The sequence below is a fragment of the Nannospalax galili genome, unplaced genomic scaffold, assembly GCF_000622305.1.
Source record: "Nannospalax galili isolate Female #2095 unplaced genomic scaffold, S.galili_v1.0 scaffold1852, whole genome shotgun sequence".
NCBI lineage: Eukaryota > Metazoa > Chordata > Mammalia > Rodentia > Spalacidae > Nannospalax > Nannospalax galili.
This window is the reverse complement of record NW_008331531.1, coordinates 301,323-321,630: the sequence shown is the minus strand read 5'-3', so window position 1 is coordinate 321,630 and position 20,308 is coordinate 301,323. Positions and strand designations below refer to the sequence as shown.

The window sequence follows — 20,308 nt, the reverse complement described above, 5'->3', positions numbered from 1 at the left end:
TATTCCTACATGTGACCCTATTATTTCTTTCTACATAGGACAAGTTATGATCTCCTTAAGCAGTCTTTTCTTTCTATGTTGGGCCACTGGGACCAACTGAGAACACTTACTACCTTGACTGAGTCCTGCAGAACTTTTTTTTAAATTAGTGAAATAAGGACCAAGTTGGCAGCAGGTACCCTCTCCATACACTGACACTAAATGCTTTATTACATCTAGGTAGAAACTCACTTTGTGTTCAGTGTAACATCTCTTTCTACAGAGAGTAAAGACTGGATACTGTCCAGACACCCTCTTCGGCAACAAGTTCAGAGTTACAGAATCACAGAAAACTACAACCTGTTATATTAAAGGGATATCCTAAATTAGGAGGAAGGGCCAATGTTTTTTTTTTTTTATTTAGAAGATAGGAAAGTGAAAATATAATTAGGTGATTGCTATCAAAGGATTTCAAGATGTTTCTTTTTAAAAATAGGAAATTAATATATGACACAAGGTAAACATCTTATAGTCTTAATGCATGATAAATTGATTGACTCAGCCTGCTCCTAAAGTCACCCACACATACTGTGCTTGCTCTTTGACCTTTGATAATTGTCATTCTTGAATGTTTGAGGTTTTATTTACATTTCCCTGATGATTAGTAATGTTGAAGATATTCCCCTTGGCAATTTGTATGTCTTATTTGGAAAAATGTCTATTTAAGTACTTTGACTATTTTTGTTGTTATTTCTGATATGTATGTAATATTTATAGGTAATATTTATGTGCTTTCACACATATTATATTAAGTTGTTTGAATGTCTTATACATTTTTTATATTAATCCCTTCTCAGGAATATGGCTTATAAATTTTTTTTCTTCATGGACTGCCTTTTCATTTTGTTGAGTTTTTCCTTTACTGTGCACAAACTTTTTTTTGTTGGAATTACATTTGTCTATTTTCACTTTTCTTGACTGTGGAACATCAATTTTAAGGACGCACAAATATTCTTTTCTTTAAATTACTGATAATAAATTGCCTTAGTAATTACATTATTTTTGAAAGTTAATCATTCTTTTGTTCATTTAATTATTTTGATAATTCAACATACCCATATCTATTAATTTCCCCCAAATTTTAATTGAATAAAATATATAAATATAACTTTGAAATATAACTTTCTTTAAGTTAAGAAAATAATAAACATTATGGAATTTGTGATGCTATACAGTTTGCCTAGATTAACTAAATTTAATTTTTACTAAGAATTTTATATGTGCTGCTTTCTAAATGGACAGACTGCCAAGGAATAGGTCAAGCTTTGTTCCCACAATCGGGTACTGAAGGCAATGATATTATCCTGCATGCCACATTGTTTTCAGGCAATTTCTAGGCTACTCCTTCTTTCCAAGCAGATATTAATAGTCTCTGATATAACAAAACACATGCTTTTGTAGTTATGTTTACATGTATGAATATGATTTATATACGTGTATATGATTTGAGTACATAACACACAAGTCCAAGTTCTGGGAAGTAGAGAAAAAAAGGAGTGACTCTTAAAAACTTAGTAATTAGTCATTTATATTATCAAGACAAATTTATTTTTGCAAATATTTGCGTCATTTTTATGCTCTAAGAGCTGTCAATATTGTTTCAATGGGAAACTTTCCAAAAAAAAAAAATTAAGAAAAACTGCCAGAAAAAAAATTAAGGGCTGGAGAGAGGTTTCAGCAGTTAGCAGCACTGGCTGCTTTTCCCAGGGGACAGAGGTCCACTTCCCAGCATCCACATGGCTTCTAACCACCTTCTATAACTCCAGTTCCAGGGAATCCAATTCCCTTTTCTGGGATCCGTGGACACTGCATGACACAGGTACACTTAGAAGCAGGCCGAGCACTCATAATAAATAAATAAATAAATAATGTAAATAAAAATAAACATAGAAGTCGATGTTTGTACTTCACTTCTGCAATGTTGAAACTGCAGCCAATATTTTACTGCCTTATACCGTATTTTGCTCTATTCTCTTTTTTTCTTTTAATTATCATGTCTGGAGCTCTGAACTGTGACAGTCCCCACACAGACCAGTGGTAGTGATGTCATTTTCCTGCTAATCGGTATTTCTGAAATAGGGTGTAAGAGTGCTTCTAGCATATCTGATTGATTTCCTGAAGCTCTATGTTCCAAGTTGACTAATAATTGAAAGAGTCTTAAACTTTGAGAAGTAACTAGCTAGCTCATAGGAATTTCTTGGCTGAAATTTTTAAAGGATAAGATAATTTTTATAATCCCAGTATTGATATATGTTTAGCAGTTCCTATGTTCTCAGCAGTTAATCACTGCAGCACGTTTTCAATTATTTTAATTAGGTAACTAGTAAATTTGAGACACAGAGGACACAGAGATTTAAGACAGTATTCATGTTCCAGAAGTCCAGAGTGGGATGGGAAATTAGTGGATTTTAGAAAACTATAAAGTAAATGTGGCATGGCCTGGTAAACTCCACGGCATCCTACACAATTGCGGTGATGGAACACCCAGTTCATCTGTATTTGGCAAAAGCAGTGGGAATTCAAAGTGAAATTTAAAAATTTCGATTAAGATTTTTAAAATGATAAGTCTAGAAGTGCCCCATGTTATCATGGTAGCACTATAAAGGAGAAGCTGAAACTTTCCTAAAGTGAAGTATTAATGAGTGAAACATATGCCACTTTCTATTCCTCCAAAGTCTGATCACTACCTGTCTACTTATATGTTTGATGATGTAGTGTTGTTCAAGTGTATCAAACCATGAATGAAGTATGCCAAGCAATTCACAGATGGGGAAAATCTCTAAAAGCCACCATAGAACAGTACTACAATAGTCAGTCTAATAGGTAGCAATTAAGCATTACCAACAGAGGCCGTATTAAGTTCTAAAAGCTCGTCTTTAACAGTGAATCCCAGGGATTCTTCATATACTTTCTCATATGTCTGAAAATGTTGCTGGCAAAGCACAAGAATTATTTTTTTTTCCAATGTATGTTTTATTGAATTTTTGTATGTTCCAAACAATAGATCTAGATCATACTCAGACCCCTCCTCCATCTGCACCCCCCACAGGATTTCATGCATTCTGTTATATATGTTAAGATCAATCAAGTCAAGTTTGCATATCCATATGTCCCTTGGTGTGACTTCATCCACTGGATCATGTTCATCCAGTCTAGCATCATTCCCTTAAAGAAGATCAGTTCTGCCTCACCCAGCAGTGACCAGCTGTCAATATTTTCCTAGGCTAAGGTTGGGGCCTACTGCCCATTTCCCCATGTCTATGTTGGTTTTTATCTAATTGAGTTTGCATGGATCTTGTGCACATTGTCACAGTTGCTGTAAGTTCATATGAGGAAGCTCCCAGGAGCTTGGAGGACTCTGTTTGCTTGTGGTCATGCACCACCCCTTACTCTTACAATCAATCACCCAGGGCTCAAGGATAATTGCGGGAGAGTTCTTTATTACTAGTATGGGTCTACTTCTACAAAGATACTATGACTTTAAATTTAATTGAGATTTGTTTAGAAATATGACAAATCTTCAACCCTGAGATATTCTTTGTTTCTGTCTTAGCAGTTTTGATTTTAGCATTTTCTTTTGATTCTGTTGTAAAGCTCCATGACTGTTAATATGGCCCACCCATTCTTTCAAGTTGTCCATTTTTTTCTCTTTCTTTGCATGACTGAGTATCCAACCCAGTGCCCTGAGCATGCTAGATGGGCGCTCTACCACTGAGGTATCCTCATGCTGTGTAAGTTTTCTTTTTCTCAATGTATTAATAATAAAAATTTTAATTTTTCCCCTGATAATTATGGTTAAGATTTATGGATTATATTTATCTCAATATCATAGTTGTTATCATTGGAGGAACCTGGGCAAGAGAGACCAGGATTTTGCCATATAATTTTCACAATCTTCTGTATGTCCATAATTATTTCAATGAATATTTAAATATGATAAAGACATAGACATTTATGTTGGATTTCATCACTAAAAATTTAAATTTCTTTCACTATGGTCTTGTGTATGTTATTATTATATTTTGAATCTTTCTACATACTTCCTGACTAAAATTCTAATGAATCTCTTTCTGTGGGCACCAGTTGAATTTAACACAAAGTATCCTAGATGATTCTGTACTTATTTTTTCTCACTTGCTAGACAAGAACCTCTTGCTCTTCTTTGGGGAGAGCCAGTGGTCGCTTCTTGAATTGCCACTCAAGAAATGTATCATAACGTTTTATGTAACTGTGAGCTAAATCAAGCAGTGTGATGTTAGATATTAGGAATTAGAAAGAATCAAAGTGAGCTTAGTAGTAATTTTGGCCATTCTACACATTTGTTTTCTCCTTTGCAAAATGAGTTGGGTTATATAATGGGCTCTTGCCAATGATTAAGTTTGTGCACAGGTCATGGCTCCGTGACTGATGTCATGCTACCATAATAAGGATATTTTCTTTTCAACACAGTTTCACAGTTTAAGTAAAGGAAGGTAAGGCAAGCTAGCATAGGAGGGGCGCTGTTCTCAAGCATCTCTGCAGTGTAGCTGTGGTAAAGAGGAGGAGACCTGGACATGCTCGTGGTGCTAGTTTAGCACTTCATCTTCCTAGTCTACCAGGAAGAGAGGCATAGGCCACAACAACAGGATTCATGTGACATTGAGTCAAACATCTTAAAGAAAAAATAATTTATACTTTCAATATTTGTATATATGTGAAAGATTGATTGTGAGGTTTATAGTCCAATCCTTACCTCTTTGAGAGTACCCAAAGTCTGCTTTCCATTTTAAGTCAAACAAACATGGCTTACAGACATACCATAACTACATAGGTATTAATATCTTATAATTTGTTGTAAACTATATTATAAAGAAAATAAATACTTTTGATATATTTTTTGCCTTAAAGATATTTTCTGAATTAATGTACATTTAACGTTTGTCTATTCATTTCAGTAACTTTTGATATTGCTGGAATGAATACCTGGAACTTAGAACAATATATCATGAATTTTATACATTTAGAAAGTTGATAGTTATGAGTGATCAATATAAAATATATGATGAATAAGTCACATTAACGGACATATATTTGTAGTCAAAACCTTGGAGGTCAGTGCTTTAAAAGTGAAGATTTTGATAACATTTCATTAGTTCATGAAGGCAAATAAAAGAATTTTGGGGAACAAAAATTTTGTCTAGTACTTTCTAAAATGAATATTTCATCATAAGCATATGATACGAATGGTGAATTGCATTATATGTGATTTATTGTAAAGAGGTTTAAACATATAGAGAAGGAGATTGTTAAAGGTTCAACTTAAATGAATGAAATGTACTGTTATATTTGATTGCAATTATAAAAATGCTTACATGGATATTTAAAGTAAGCTATTTATATGATGATTTCTCTTTGAGTTTATCATCATTTGTAGGGTGTTTCATCTGAGATTCCTAGAAATATTTACTAAGGAAGGAAAAACAGCCAGGTCATTAAAAATTAGGACTGGATATTTGAAATGCTATTTCAGAGTATGTGGTCACATTGAAAATATTATTTAATTAGGGATTAGAAGATGCTATGAATGTTCAGCTTTACTTATTTACCCTGGATAAACACTGACCCAATTTTCAGGTTCAACAATGCTTTCTTCACCTCCTTGTTCCTCAGGGTGTACACAACAGGGTTCAGTAGGGGTGTCAGCACAGTGTAGAAAACAGCCACAATGCCATCCACAGCATCCTTGGAACCTGGTCTCAAGTAGATAAAAACACAGGGCACAAAGAAACAGAGGACCACGATGCAGTGGGAGGCACAGGTCTGGAAGGCTCTGTGTCGGCCCTCTGAGGTGCGGATCTTCAGGATGGAGCAGACAATGGACACATAGGAGAGCACGATCAGCAGGAAGCAGCCTGAGGCCACCACCCCAATGTTCACAAAGATGACCATCTCATTCACTGAGGTATCTGCACAGGCCAGCTTGAGGATGGGTGGTGCATCACAGAAGTAGTGCTGGATCTGTCTGGGCCCACAGTAGGGCAAACGGAAGGTGAGCACGGTCTGGACAGCAGAGTGCAGGGACCCACTGAGCCAAGTGCCAGCAGCCAGGAGGGCACACGCTCTCCAGCTCATCATGCTGCTGTACCTGAGTGGGTAACTGATGGCCAGATAGCGATCATAGGACATAACTGTGTAGAGGAAACACTCAGTGCTCCCCAGGAAGTGGAAGGAGTAGAGCTGTGCCACACAGCTGTAGAAGGAGATAGCCTTGCCCTCTGGGGTCACCAAGGTCATCAACATTTTGGGTACTGTGACTGTAGAGAACCACATGTCAATAAAGGAGAGGTTGGTGAGGAAGTAGTACATGGGTGTGTGGAGGTGAGAATCCACCCTGATCACCAGCAGGATGAGGAGGTTGCCCAGCACAGTGAAAATGTAAATCACCAGGAAGATTCCAAAGAGTGTGGTGTCCAGGGCTGGTGGGTGGGGAAGGCTGGAGAGGAAGAATGTGGTCACTAGACTCACGTTGGACATTTCTTCATATGAAATATGACCACTAAATTTTCAGTGCTGGAGAACAGTTTAAATTGTCCAGTTTAGTTTATACAGCTACCTCATTTCAAAGAATGTTTGCTTCTTTATTCCAGTACCCATGTTAGCCAAATGGAATTGGTATTGAAATCATATACAATTGGTTAAACTTTTAAAAAGGAACAATTTGAGTATTCTCTTCTGTAGAATTAAAAAACACATCATCATAACTAGTACTTTCAAACTTCCAGCACCAACATCCGTAGCTGTATTTCCTTCCTTCTAGCATACAAACGCACATACACTCATAAACATTAGCGTCTTTCTTTGATTGCAAGTAATTTTCATTTATATGTAATTTCTACAACAATCTTCCTTCTAGATGGTAAATTCTCTTTGATCAACAGAGAGGCAATGAAGTGGCCTATCAACAAGGGTCTAGTTGGCAGCCTGTTTTTCTTCCTATGTCTAGTCTTTTTCATCACATGATTAGTTTGAAACTAGAGATAGAATAGACGTCAGAGCATCATTTCCTTCATCAACTCCTTTTCACTTAAAAAAATTATTCCTCTATACAGGATATCAAACCTGTTTTTTTTTAGTAAGGCTTGATCAAATTGCCTGTATATTTTGAGATGCAAAAGAAAAATTATATCTGCTTAAATTGTAAAGAGAACTAAACCTCTTCTCATCTTAGAGCTTCATAATTAAATGTGATAATGCATTTGTTATGAAGCAAACATAACCAAGCCTCTAAACAAAAAAGAAAGATATAAACTGAAATTATTTTAATTTTTGTAAGATATCTATTATTCCAGAGATTAGATTCAATTCTTTATCTGAACAGACAGGGTGTCTAAGAAATTATATTATGCAAAGAGAAAATTAATGAAGGAGGAGGAGGTTTCCAGGGAACCTGGCCAGATACTCAGAGCTACCAATAAAGTAGGAACTTCTCCTGCCTCGTTCCTGGGATGCTTCTGCACTTGAAATCTTTGCATCTCAGACAGAAACAGCCCTTCCCATTATAGAATTCAGTTAAAATTGAGTTGATGCTCAGGGTGGTCATGCCATGGCTTCTAGAGAAAGCACTTAATTATTAGTCAGGTCATGATTAAGGCCATGTAAACTAAGGTTAAAGAAGAACTAGGAAAATTGAAACTGTTACCATAAATACACTGTAATTATTCCAATGTGCCCAACAAAGAAAAAATTGCTGAGTTTTAGGAAATTTTAACTACTTACCAATTGTGCAACTATGTTTTTGATCATAAGGCAGATACTGATGTCTAAAGAAACTTTCTGTCCTTGACTAGTACTATTATTAATTTTCCTACATAAGTGAAAACAGAAAAAAATTACAGAAACAAGCCTTCTTTTGTTGTTTTTTGAGACAGGGTCTCCCTGTAGCCCCAGCTGGCCTGGAACTTGATATGTAGACCAGGCTGGCCTTGATCTGACAGAGATCCCCCTGCCTCTGCCTCTACTTCCTAAGTGCTGGGATTAAAGGTATGCCACCACTCAGGAGACTACAAGCTGTTTCTGAAACAGCTTGAAATTGGCTTCATATCTCAGAAGACAATGGGCCTAGATCCTTCATAATGCTTCAATGTTAGTTTGACCTTGAGAGTTTTAGCTTAATGCATGTGGTAAAGGTGGTTCTGCATTGGCAGGGTGTTATTCTAAAAGTCATTTTATTTAGTCAAAATTTAATTTACAAATAAATGTGAAAGTCTGGGCTTAAAGACTTCTTTAGGGAATGATCCCCCTTTAGATTTCACTTCTAATTTCAAAAGTAGAAAATATGGGCTTTCATTCCCAAGGGGGAAAGTCTCTAGTGAGGTTCTTTTTCAGTTTGCTGAATCTTTAACTTTCTGGTGATTACGGCCTGAACTCTGTGTTCCAGGGTTATTCAGAGTATTATTCCTTGAACAGAAACATTTTACTAATTAAGTTCCTCCCCTCTGGGGTTTCGTAGAGTTGTCAGCTCCTGACCAGGCTTGGATGTTACCTCATATTTTCTGGTTCATAGATTTCTTCTCTGAGACTTCTGGCTTTATTCCTCCTCTAAGCTTAAAAATGTTTTGCATTTTCTGTGGAAGTGTTTTTTTTTTTTTGTTTTTTTTTTTTATAATGAATTAACGTAACTAAGGAAAGAGAAGATATACTTTCTTCAGTAATTAATATGTGTCTTAGTTACCAAGAAAAGAGTTCTTATGAACATGAAGCGAAGCACATCTGACATAGCAGACACCATAGGTAGCACTGCTAGCTTTGGAGAAAATTGTAACGTCCTGTGCTTTATGTGCTAAAGGCAATACCACCATCTGTACCGAGGAAGTAGCCCTCTCCGTGGGACAGATTTTGAAGACCTAATTAACCTACCACCTCACTCAATTTTCTGACATTGGGTATTCATTTAAATCAAGACATATTTAATCTACATAAAATCATCATACTTTGTAATAAGTCTATTGTAATAAGCATTTGGAATTAATTTCCATATATTTCAATATCACTCTTTCAAGTACATGCATTTCAGGATTAGATTTCTTTTGAGCATTACACATCTTGTTCAGGTTCTTTTTTCTGTCAAGAGGATCTCTATGATGGCATTTGATGAGTTTTAGTCTTTTCATGAATAAGAAAGGGATTGTCCAATTTTGAGGTTCTGTTTCATAAAATCTACATCGTGAGCTATGTGATAAACAAATTAGAACCTCCAATATCATGAATTCTGCACTTTGGCAGGCGAGATAGTTCAGCAAGTAAAGCACTTGCAACCTCAGTTGGATCCCCAGCACTCACGTAAAAGTGGAAGGAGAGACCTGGCCTCTGAAATCAATGCTTACATCATGACATGCAGGCACTACCCCCATCATACACACACTACAATAATACATAAAAAAGAATTCTGCCCTTACAGTATTCATACATGATCATAGTTGCCACCCTTGACACTGTCCACACATTCTGGTGGCCTCTCCTGCTGCTTTAAGAATGGCTGGCAAAGTGTAGGACCGAGCGCTCTTGTCCTTCCCACACGTGTCCATCACTGGACCTGACCAGCCAAGGAACCTCTACTCTATTGTTAGCCTATTTTTTACAACAACTTTTGCTGTTCAAAGTTCTTTGCATTTGTATGTTTTGTCAGAATCAACCTTCTAATTTCTACAAAAAGATTTAATAAGTTTTGATTAGAATCGCAGTGAATATATAAATTAATTATGGGAGAAGTGGTATTTTACCAACGTATGCCTGATTCACGAATACCCGTGTTTCATATCTCTCCCATATCTATATAAAATCTAGATATTGTCAGTGCTCAGTCTAGCACAGTTTCTTAGATTTATCATTATCTCCTAACTTGATGATATTTTAAATGTTAAGATTTCTAGTTAATTTTATTGCTAATACAAAGATAACACATTTATATATCAGTCTTATCTCTTACAGTTCTGCTACACTCACCAACTTTAGACTTTCTGTTTTTGTTTGTTGAGGCTCTGTCTCCCTATAGCCCCAGCTGGCCTGGAACTTGCTCTGTAGACCAGACTGGCCTTGATCTCACAGAGATCCACCTGCCTCTGTCCCCTGAGTGCTGTGATTAAAGGTATGTGCCACCATGCCTGACTTTAATTTTAGATATTTTATTGTATATTTTTCATAGATTCACATGCTGTCTGCATATACAGTGTATTTTTGTCTATTGTTTTCCACTAAAATTTTTTATGTATATGTATGTGTGGAATCATGCATTTATACATGTGTGCATGTGGGTGTGTGAAGGCAAGACATCAACACTGGGTGTCTTCCTCTATCACTGAGTAGGGGTGTCGGGGGACTAAAATTTGATTAAGTACTGTTGTATGAAATGTACAGAAATTCAATAAAATTTTTAAAAAATTTGTTAATTTTTTGAGAATTTCATATTACATATTTTGGTTATATTTACTTCCTTTCCCAATTCCTCCCAGATCCACCCCCTTCTCTAGCTACTCAACTTTGTGTTTTTTTTTTAATAAAAATAACTTGGAATCCAATTTATTCAGCTCATATGATTTTGGATGTGTGGTTATCCACTGGAGCACATTCTGCTTATCAGAGGCCACAATCTTAAAGAAAACTGACTGTACTTCTCCCAGAAGCTATCAGTTGCCAATAGCTTCTTAGCTAGGTAGGGATGGGACTTCAAGTACATCTCCTTCCTCCATGTTAAATTTTGTCTGGCATGAGCTTGAAAATGTCTTGGGTATACTGTCACAACTACTGTGGGTACATATGTGCAACTATCTTGTTGTGTCCAGAAAACATATTTCTTTGTAGTCACCCATCATCTCTGGGTCTTACATCTCTATGCTCTCTCGTATGCAATGATCCCCGTGCCTTGGGAGGAGGGATGTGATATAGATATTCCATTTGGGACTGCACACTGTGCAGTCTCTTGTTCTCTGCATGTTGACCAGTTTTAGTTCTCCATATTAATTTCCATATACTTCAAAAAGAAGGTCCTCTGAGGAGGGCTGAGAGATTCACTAATTTATGGGTGTATTAGTTACTTTCCTGTTTCTGTGATAGAAACACTGACCAAAGGAACTTATAGGAAAGTTTATTTCAGCTTATGGTTCCAGAGGAATTTACAGTCCATCATGGCAAGGAGGCATGGTGGCTGGAGGTGCCTGGAGCTGGAGCAGCAGAAGAATGAGAATGTCCTCCATAGGCTCCAGGTATTTGGACATTATGTCCCCAGTTGGTGGCACTGTTTTGGGAGGTCTTAAAGGTGTGGCTATGCTGAGGAAGCACATCACTAGGGGTGGGCTTGGAGAGTTCTTAAGCTTTGCCAGCTCTCCAGTCACTCTCTTGCTTCCTATGCCTCCTTGAAGATGTGAGAGGCTAGCTTCTGCTCCTCCTCTGCTGACATGCCTCCCTGCCATGATGGACTGTAATTCCTCTGGAACCATAAGCTCAAATAAACTCTTCCTTCTATAAATTGCTTTGGTCAGTGTTTCTATCACAGAATCAGAAAAGTAAAACTAATACAATGGATATAACCATAAGTCATTAGGAGTCAGTTTAATACTATGTCCAATTAGCAGAATAATAGCAGTAGGTTCTTCTCGGAGCCCAGGACTTAACTAGGCACAGATTCTTGCTCAGAAATGGTGCATATCATGGGCTTCATCTTGTTGAACAAGTCTTATATGCAATCAGAAAATGGTTGGTTACTCCCATGACATTTGTGCCACTATTGTACATCCTGACAGGCCTGTGGTTATTGTAGTTCCCAGGTTTCACAGCTAGGTAAGATGGATGATCACTTTTTTTCCCTCCAGTATTGTGTATAACACCTTCCAGCACTATGAAAGCTAGGCAGTAGAGATAAAGATTTGAAGCCATTATGAACTTGAGTTCTTTAGTATGACTCAAGTACATGGTGTCTTCAGCAATAGAGTCTTATCATCAAGTTCTCAAGGGTAACCAAGAGCAATCACAGTAGCCTGTAGTGTTTGGGGTCTATAGGACTCTAGTAGCCTACAACTCTAAAATGGCTATTCCATTCCTGGGACTGTGTCTTTTATTTGTTAGCCTGTGGTGTTTATAAAAGCTTTCTTGTCCCATTATAGAATAACTCCATTTCAACTCCTTTTATATATGCATATTGTGGTGATTTGAATGAGAAATATCCCCCATAGTCTCTGAACATTTGATCACTTTATCAGTTGGTGGTGCTTTTTGGGGAGGGTCATGGAACCTTTAGGAGGGCAGCCTTGCTAGAAGATGTGTGTCACTTGGGGGCAGGCATTGAGAGTAAATGCCTTGTCTCATTTCTAGGCACTCTCTGCTTTCTGCATGTGTTTGAAGATGTGAGTGTTCAGCTTTCTCCTCCCCCTGCTATGTCTCTTCTGTCATAATGACCCATATCCTTTTGGAACCATAAGCCCCAGATAAACTCTTTCCTCTATAAGTTTCCCTGACCACAGTATTTTATCATAGGAAGAAAGAAGTAACTAATACACATATATATTTATTTTAGGATGCTTCTACAGTAATAGGTTTCCATGTGAGTTTTTAAAAAGGTCTTAGGGTTAGGTGTCCATCCTGTACTTCTTCTAACATGTCCTCCCACCCACACTCCATTTAACCCTTCCTGTGGCATAATGTGGAAAAGGAAACATTCTCCATTTTATTTGTGAGATAGGCTTTCTCACTGAATCTGGAGGTAGATTGACTAGCCAGGGAGCTCTGGAGATCTTGCTGTCCCTGTATGGACACTCTTCTTACCCCTGTCCCAGCACCAGTGTTATGGACACCCACAAACATGCCCAGCTTTTTCATGGGTGCTGGTGATCCAAACTCGGGTCTTTGTTCTTACATGGGTGGCATTTTATCAACTGAGCTCGCTATGGCTATCCCAATTTACTTCAATTTATGGGTTCCCTTTTCTCTTTCTTACTTAATTTCCCTTCTAAAAACTGTAGTTTAGTGCTAAATAGAAATGGTGAGTGTAGACATCTTTGGTTCCTCATTTTAGTAGAAAAATATAGATTTTTCTCATTAAATATGTTAACTGTGGGTTTTTGTTTTATTTTGCTTTTTACTTTATCTGGTTAAGAATTATCCTTTTGGTCCATGTTAGATGAATATTTTTTTTAAATCAGGGATTAACTTTCTGGTTTTTAAGTACCTATTACATATCAACTGAGGTCCATTTTAAGTTTTGAGACTTGATTGTTAAACCAAATTTATATTTCTGAAATCATTTCTACTTGATCATGATGTAGACCATATTTTTTACATATATTGTATTTAGTTTGGTAAAATTTTGTTAAGGAATTTTCTATTTTTGTTTTTAAAGAACACAGCTTGGTAGCTCTTACCTATAATGTCTTTGTCTATTTTGTATCAAAATAATACTAGATTCAAGCCAGAAACTGGGTAGTTTCCTACCTCTAAAAAAAAGATTTTGTTCTCTAAAACTTGGCCAGCTGTGTCCTTCTGAGTATATCACACTCTGTTGCATAAGGAAGTTTCACTGGTGAGAGTTGAGGGATGTACTAGGAGTCTCTTCACCCCTTGTTCTGCTATGTTCCATGAGCCTTAGATGTAGAGATTCCACTGTAGATGTGTCCCCTAGGGCTGGGCGCCTCTCACACTTCTCTGTGTGTGACCAGTTGTGAGATTCATCAGCAGCCTCCATTTGTTGTAAAAAGAGGCTGCTTTGGTGAGTAGTTGTAGTTTGTTTCTCCATTGTGATGACAAAATACTCTGACCAATACCAACTTTGGGAGGAAATGGTATATTTGGCTCACATCTCCTGGGTCACAGTTCATTGCTGAGGGAGCCCATGGTAGTAACTCAGGGCAGGAACCTGGAGGCAGGAGCTGAAGCACAAGCCATGGAGGAATGCTGCTTATTGGCTTGTTCCCCTGGCCCATACTCAGTCTGCTTTCTTATACAATACAGGGCAAGCTTCCCAGGGGTGGCACCACCCACAGTAGGCTGGGCCATCCCACATAACAATCAAGAAAATACCCCACAGACATGGCCACAGGACAGTCCAATAGAGAAATTCCCCAACTGAGGCTCCCTGTACCCAGGTGTGTCAAGATGACAGCTAAAGCTATCCAGCACAGCGGTGTACAGTATACTTTGTCTGTAAATATAAGGATTAATATTTATCACACAGTAAGAAATTTCATTTGTCTAGAAATATGACAGAGATAAGATTTTCTCTACATCTATGACCTCTCCAGCCATGTTTATTTGACTATAATTATAGCACCACTCACGAGTTCCGTCTCATTGAGAGGGCTTTAAGTTCAATTAGATAACTATTGAGTCACCCCTTCCCCAGACAACAATGTTACTACTGCACCAAAAGAGGTAGTTTGCTGTGCCAGCCACTGTGGTTATTAGGCTTCAGAGCTAGGTTGGACTGTTGATTGATTTTTCTCCCTTAGCAGCTTACATAGTATTCTCTAGAACTATGAGAGCTAGTCTTCAGGGAGAAGTCCAGTTTCAGTTCCATTGTTCCAAGTCTTGTGTCCAAAGTATGCCCTTTCTTTAGTAGTAGGGTCTTACCTTCAAGTTCTGGGAGATAACCAAAGGTTCCAGCAATTAGCCTATGTTATTTTTGGAGTCTCTTAGACTACTCTGACTTGAAGAGAGGTTTCACATGTCTGGCACTGTGCTCCTTGCCATAGAGCCCCCAGGTGAGAATAAGAGGCTGCAGATTGTATGTCCCTGGAAAGGTCTCCTATATTAAAGCTCACCCACCCAAGGCTTAGAGACCATAGTGGAAGAGGGGAAGGCAGACTAAGAGCCAGGGTTGGTCCATGAGCATAGGGAAACAGAGGCTTTCAGGCCACTGGAAGCTTGTCATGTGAACTTGCAGCAATGGTGGCATCATCCCTAAGACTCAGGTTGACTCAATCCAATAAGAGCCCAGCGTGGAACAAGGGAAATGGGTGGCAGGCCCAAGGCCTAGCTTGGGAACTGGTGGCAACTGGTTACCGTTGGGTGAGGGAAAGTAGACCTTTAAGATCTCTAGATAGGCTGACTGGACTCCAATGGATGAACTTGCACAGAAGGACCTCTAGGTACAAATGCTTGACTGGAGAGGACTTAACATACATGGGAGAATGCATGAGGTCTGGTAGGGGGTACTGAGGGCATGGATGGGGAGGGGTTCTAAATTTGGTTAAGAACTGTTGTATGAAATGCACAAAAACTCAACAAAATATTAAAAAAGGTTTTGTGAAAATTGTGTGCTAACACATTTAATGGGAAAAAAATCTGTATTTTTCCACTAAAATGAGGAACTGAAGATGTCTACTCTTACCACTTCTATTTAACAGTAAGCTACAGTTTTTAGGAAGGAAAATTAAGAAAAACACAAAAGAAACTCAGGTTAAAAAGAAACACACTGGGCCTGGGGAGATGGCTCCTATCTCTGTTCCTTTACCTCAACATGTTTTTCTCTGCATGAGACTTCTGTACAGCATGGCTCAGAAAATGTCTTGAAACAAAGTATTCAGCTTCTTTATCTTCTGTTAAGGACTGTCCAAGGTCTGAAGGCACCTGTCTGTATGCATTTTAGTCCAGTTTGTTATTTACTTAGGCTGTAAGGTTAAATCTAATCCCTGTTGTTGCACATGGGCCAGAATAAAAAACCTATAACACAGTGAATATTTTAGTCATTTACCTCATATTATGCCACAAAAAGTATATGGATAGAAACTTCTAAGCATCTACACATAGTTCACATTTATTATGATGTAAATACTTGCTTTATTACACAAGCTACAATGTTAAACATAGCAGCTCCCTTTAACGTCTTCATCTTCAGTTTGCTCATGTCTCCATTTTTATCCCACCGGTTCATTCATTCTTTGGGTTTCTTGATTTCCTGATTCTGATTACTTTTCAAAGCATTGCCAACTGATATAGTTGGCAACATATTTAAAATATATTCTATTAGTTACTATCACGTCCTGAAGACACACAACTGTTCATAAGTTGGGTTAGACAGCTTCCCATTGCGGTGACAAAGTATCTGAGACGAGGAAGTGAAAAAGAGGAATGACTTACATTGGTTTATAATTTCAGGAATTTCAGATCACAGTCATGTGGCCTCCTTGCTTGGGCCTGTGGTAAGGCTGAGCCAATGGAGCAACGTTGCTCACCTTAATTCCAAGTGGAGAAAGGACCCAACATGAGACCCCACGCCCTGAATCAGATAGAGGAGATAGTAGGGAATACACTGGCATTTACAGGCACAGGGAAGGACTTTCTGAACAGGAGGCCTACAGCGCAAGCATTACCTCCGACATAGGGTACAGGGAAAGTGCTGAAAGCTTCTGATTTCTCCCTTTGCTCACTCATACTTCCCGAGTCACAGAATTGGGCCTTTGGAGAATATTGTCTCAAAAGAAACCAGATCATAAAACACAAGTCTGCAAACATCATAAATTCAGAATTTGAGGACCAGATTAATAATACGGTGGAGTGGAATATGTATGCCTTGGATTCAAGAGGAAAAAGAGCAAAATCTTGGTTTCATGATGCCCTATCTTATGCAATATAGAATTTTGCTTAGAAACATATCCTCCCACCCTAGAAAGTTGAGGAAAAATGTCTCTGTCCCACATTAGAGGTGCTTTCCATCAGCTGGTTGGCATCTAAAGTGCTGATTGCTTCTGCTAACACTTGTTCTGCTTGCACGGCTCTCTTTCCCTGACTCTCCTCTGTTCTACAGGGACGTGCTCTGCATCTTCGTCATTTAAACTGCACAAGCAAGGGCAGGAGGAGAACCATAGCACTGAAGAGATTTGTTATATGGGGACAAGTTCTGAGAGCCATCTGTAAGCTGTCACAGAGGAAGGAAAGAAGAGGAGATGTGTTGGGAATAAAATATGTATGTGTTATATGTCGTGTAGTGTGTGTGTGTGTGTGTGTGTGTGTGTGTGTGTGTGTGTATGTGTGTGTGCGATGTGTGGGGTATATGTGAATGTATGTGGTACGGTATATAAATTTGAATGGTGTATGTATATGGTATGGGGTGTGTACATATATATGTGTGTGTGGTATGGGGTATATGTGTGTATGTCTGTTCATGTGTGGTATATGCATGTGTGGTGTATTTATGTGGTGATATTTGCATGTATATGTGGTGTGCTACATGCATGTGTTTGGTGTATGTATGTTTTGTACTGTGTTATGTGTATATGTGGTATGTGTCTGTTTGTCAGGAGAATGTCTACTAGAAGGAAGAGACATGGAATGAAGTAGATTCTTTGTTTAGGAATCTAATTTTCTGTTATAAAAATTAGAAATTATCTGCCCTCTACTTATTTTATGACATTTTATAACACAGCCATACTTATATATTTCTGTTTTCTCATTGAATACTAAAGGGTAAGGTGAGTTTATCAGCAATTGTGGTGATGGCAAAATGCACAATTGTTTTGGAATTTGGAGTTGAAGGAAGCATCTAGTTTACTTTTCAGCAGAAGAGTGACTCTGTTTCCTGGAAGATGGTCCAGTGGTTTCTTCTGGAAGTCCTGCATAGCGCTAATTTGGAACTTATAAATGGTTCTTCTATGCTGAGGTGAGCGCTGGCTTTGTATTGGACTCTTGTCAGAACTTTTCTTGAGGAGTGTGTGCACGGAGGTATCATATTGAGTTCTAATCCAGGGGATGAGTAGGAGGAATGATATTTACACTTGGCTTAGGGAAATATGCAGTAACAACTGTGCCATTTGCCACTGTGAATTTGGACTGTGAGACAGAGAAAGAAAGGTTCAAAATAAAAGGAGATTTTAGCTACTTCAATCTACAAAATGATTTCTGTTATTTCTTCCAATGTATTTATGTTAGCACTATTTAGAAACTGAAGATTGGTATCTTCCACCTCTGTGATTTTTTTCCCACTTCTTAGCAATCTCGTAGATTCTCCAGATTCCATTTCTAACTTTGTAGTCATCCCATCTGCACATTTATTGCAGCTGCCCCATCACTCTTACTTCTGTTTTACGTGTTTAAGGTTCAGTTGTTCCTGGACTAGAAAGTATTTGTCTGTTCTATTTACATCTATGATGGGATCTCAGTGCATTCCTAAAACTTGAGCAAGAGAAGCCTCACATCGAGCCTGGCTGTTACCCTGAGGACAGCCATGGTGGAGGATTCCTGCTGCTTTCACCTCTTACCTATAATTACATTTGCTCAGATTTTTTTTTTAATTTAGGGTAGCTACTATCCAGGCCAAAGTTAAATAAAGTAAAATGATTAGAGTGACATTTATACAACAGTGTAAATAGACTTATCAAATTATTTTCTGCAGACAAACACTGTTACAGAAAAGGAACATTAGCCAAATCCTGTGGCAACTTATGGAAGATCAATATAGAACGGGATGCAAACACATGGAGTAAAATTATGGATCAGAAAGTGTATTTCATATTATTTTTTAGGATTATTTAATACTGACATTGGCTTATATATTTAAGGAGTAGTAGTAGTACTACTGAAATGTACAATTAATGAGTTCTAGAGTTTATGAACTGGTTGTCTGTGGGAGATCTGTCTCCTCCCTTTGCTTCCTCCATTTCCACCAACTTTGTTAAGGACCAAATATGTGTGAGTGCAACTCTGTCCACGTTGGCCAGGCTGGTGTTCACACTGGCAACACCTGCTGGGAGCTCTACTGCCTGGAACATGGCATCCGGCCTGATGGCCAGATGCCAAGTGACAAGACCATTGGGGGAGGAGATGACTCCTTCAACACCTTCTTCAGTGAGACAGTGACTGGCAAGCATGTGTCCAGGGCAGTGTTTGTAGATCTGGAACACATGGTCATTGATGAAGTTCGCACTGGTACCTACTGCCATCTCTTCCACCCTGAGCAACTCATCATAGGCAAAGAAGATGCTGCTAATAACTATGTCCGTTGGCACTACACCATTGGCAAGGAGATTGATGGCCTTGTCTTGGAGCGAATTCTCAAGCTGGCTGACCAGTGCACAGGTCTTCAGGGATTCTTGGTTTTCCACAGCTTTGGTGGGGATCTGGCTCTGAGCTCACCTCCCTGCTGATAGAATGGCTCTCTGTTGATTATGGAAAGAAGTCCAAGTTGGAGTTCTCCATCTACCAAGCCCTCTAGGTTTCCACCACTGTCATTGAGCCCTACAATTCCAGCGTCACCATTCATACCACCCTGGAGCACTCTGATTGTGCCTTCATGGTAGACAATGAGGCCATCTATGACATCTGTCACAGAAATCTCGATTTCAAGCACCCAACCTACATTAACCTAAATAGGTTGATAGGTCAAATTATGTTTTCCATCACTGCTTCCCTGCGATTTGATGAAGCCCTGAATGTAGATCTGACTGAATTCCAGACCAACCCGGTGCCCTACCCCAGACCCACAGCCTCCTGGACACATATGCCCCTGTCATCTCTGCTGAGAAAGCCTACCATGAGCAGCTTACAGTAGCAGAGATCACCAATGCCTGCTTTGAACCAGCCAACCAGATGGTGAAATATGACCCTCGCCATGGTAAATACATGGCTTGCTGCCTCTTGTACCATGGTGATGTGGTTCCCAAAGATGTCAGTGCTGCCATTGCCACCATCAAGACCAAGCATACCATCCAGTTTGTGGATTGGTGCCTCACTGGCTTCAAGGTTGGCATCAATTACCAGCCCCCCACTATGGTACCTGGTGGAGGTACCTGGCCAAGGTACAGCGAGCTGTGTGCATGCTGAGCAACACCACAGACATTGCTGAGGCCTGGGCCCGTCTAGACCACAAGTTTGACCTGATGTATGCCAAGTGTGCCTTTGTGCACTGGTATGTGGGCATGGAGGAAGGGGAGTTCTCTGAGGCCTGTGAAGACGTGGCTGTTCTAGAGAAGGATTATGAGGAGGTTGGAGCAGATGGTGCTGAAGGAGATGATGAGGGTGAAGAGTATCAGCCTATAATGCTGCAATTTCATTGCCTTAAAATTCCAGTTTGTGTGTGTGTGTGTGTGTGTGTGTGTGTGTGTGTGTGTAACTGTCCTAAGATATCAATAAAGTTGATGCTTCCACTAAAAAAAAAAAGAGGGAGATTAACTCCTGGGTATCAGAACTTCTTCCTACCACTGTGCAAAGTGCTTCTTGGGCTAATCTACTTTCGACATGTGTAGGAGAGGGCTATAAATACACATTTTATGACTTTCTGCTAAACATAAACGATGAAGAATAAAGTAAGTAG

At 38.8% G+C, this 20,308-nt stretch overlaps 1 protein-coding gene and 2 pseudogenes across 1 annotated transcript; 2 read left to right on the top strand and 1 right to left on the bottom strand.

Annotated features, from left to right (window-relative positions):
- Nucleotides 1–5,616: 5,616 nt before the first annotated feature.
- LOC103728702 (olfactory receptor 10G7) lies at nt 5,617–6,552 on the bottom strand. Its single transcript, XM_008826662.1, has one exon. It carries the CDS (start codon nt 6,550–6,552, stop codon nt 5,617–5,619), a length of 936 nt encoding a protein of 311 aa, XP_008824884.1.
- Nucleotides 6,553–18,683: 12,131 nt separating this feature from the next.
- LOC103728715 lies at nt 18,684–19,591 on the top strand (annotated as a pseudogene).
- A 220-nt stretch (nt 19,592–19,811) lies between these two features.
- Nucleotides 19,812–20,308, top strand: part of LOC103728714 — a 1,740-nt pseudogene continuing 1,243 nt past the window's right edge.

What these genes read in the sequence shown, in the direction of transcription:
- LOC103728702 (XM_008826662.1), bottom strand. Translation starts at nt 6,552, where the DNA reads ATGTCCAACGTGAGTCTAGTGACCACATTCTTCCTCTCCAGCCTTCCC.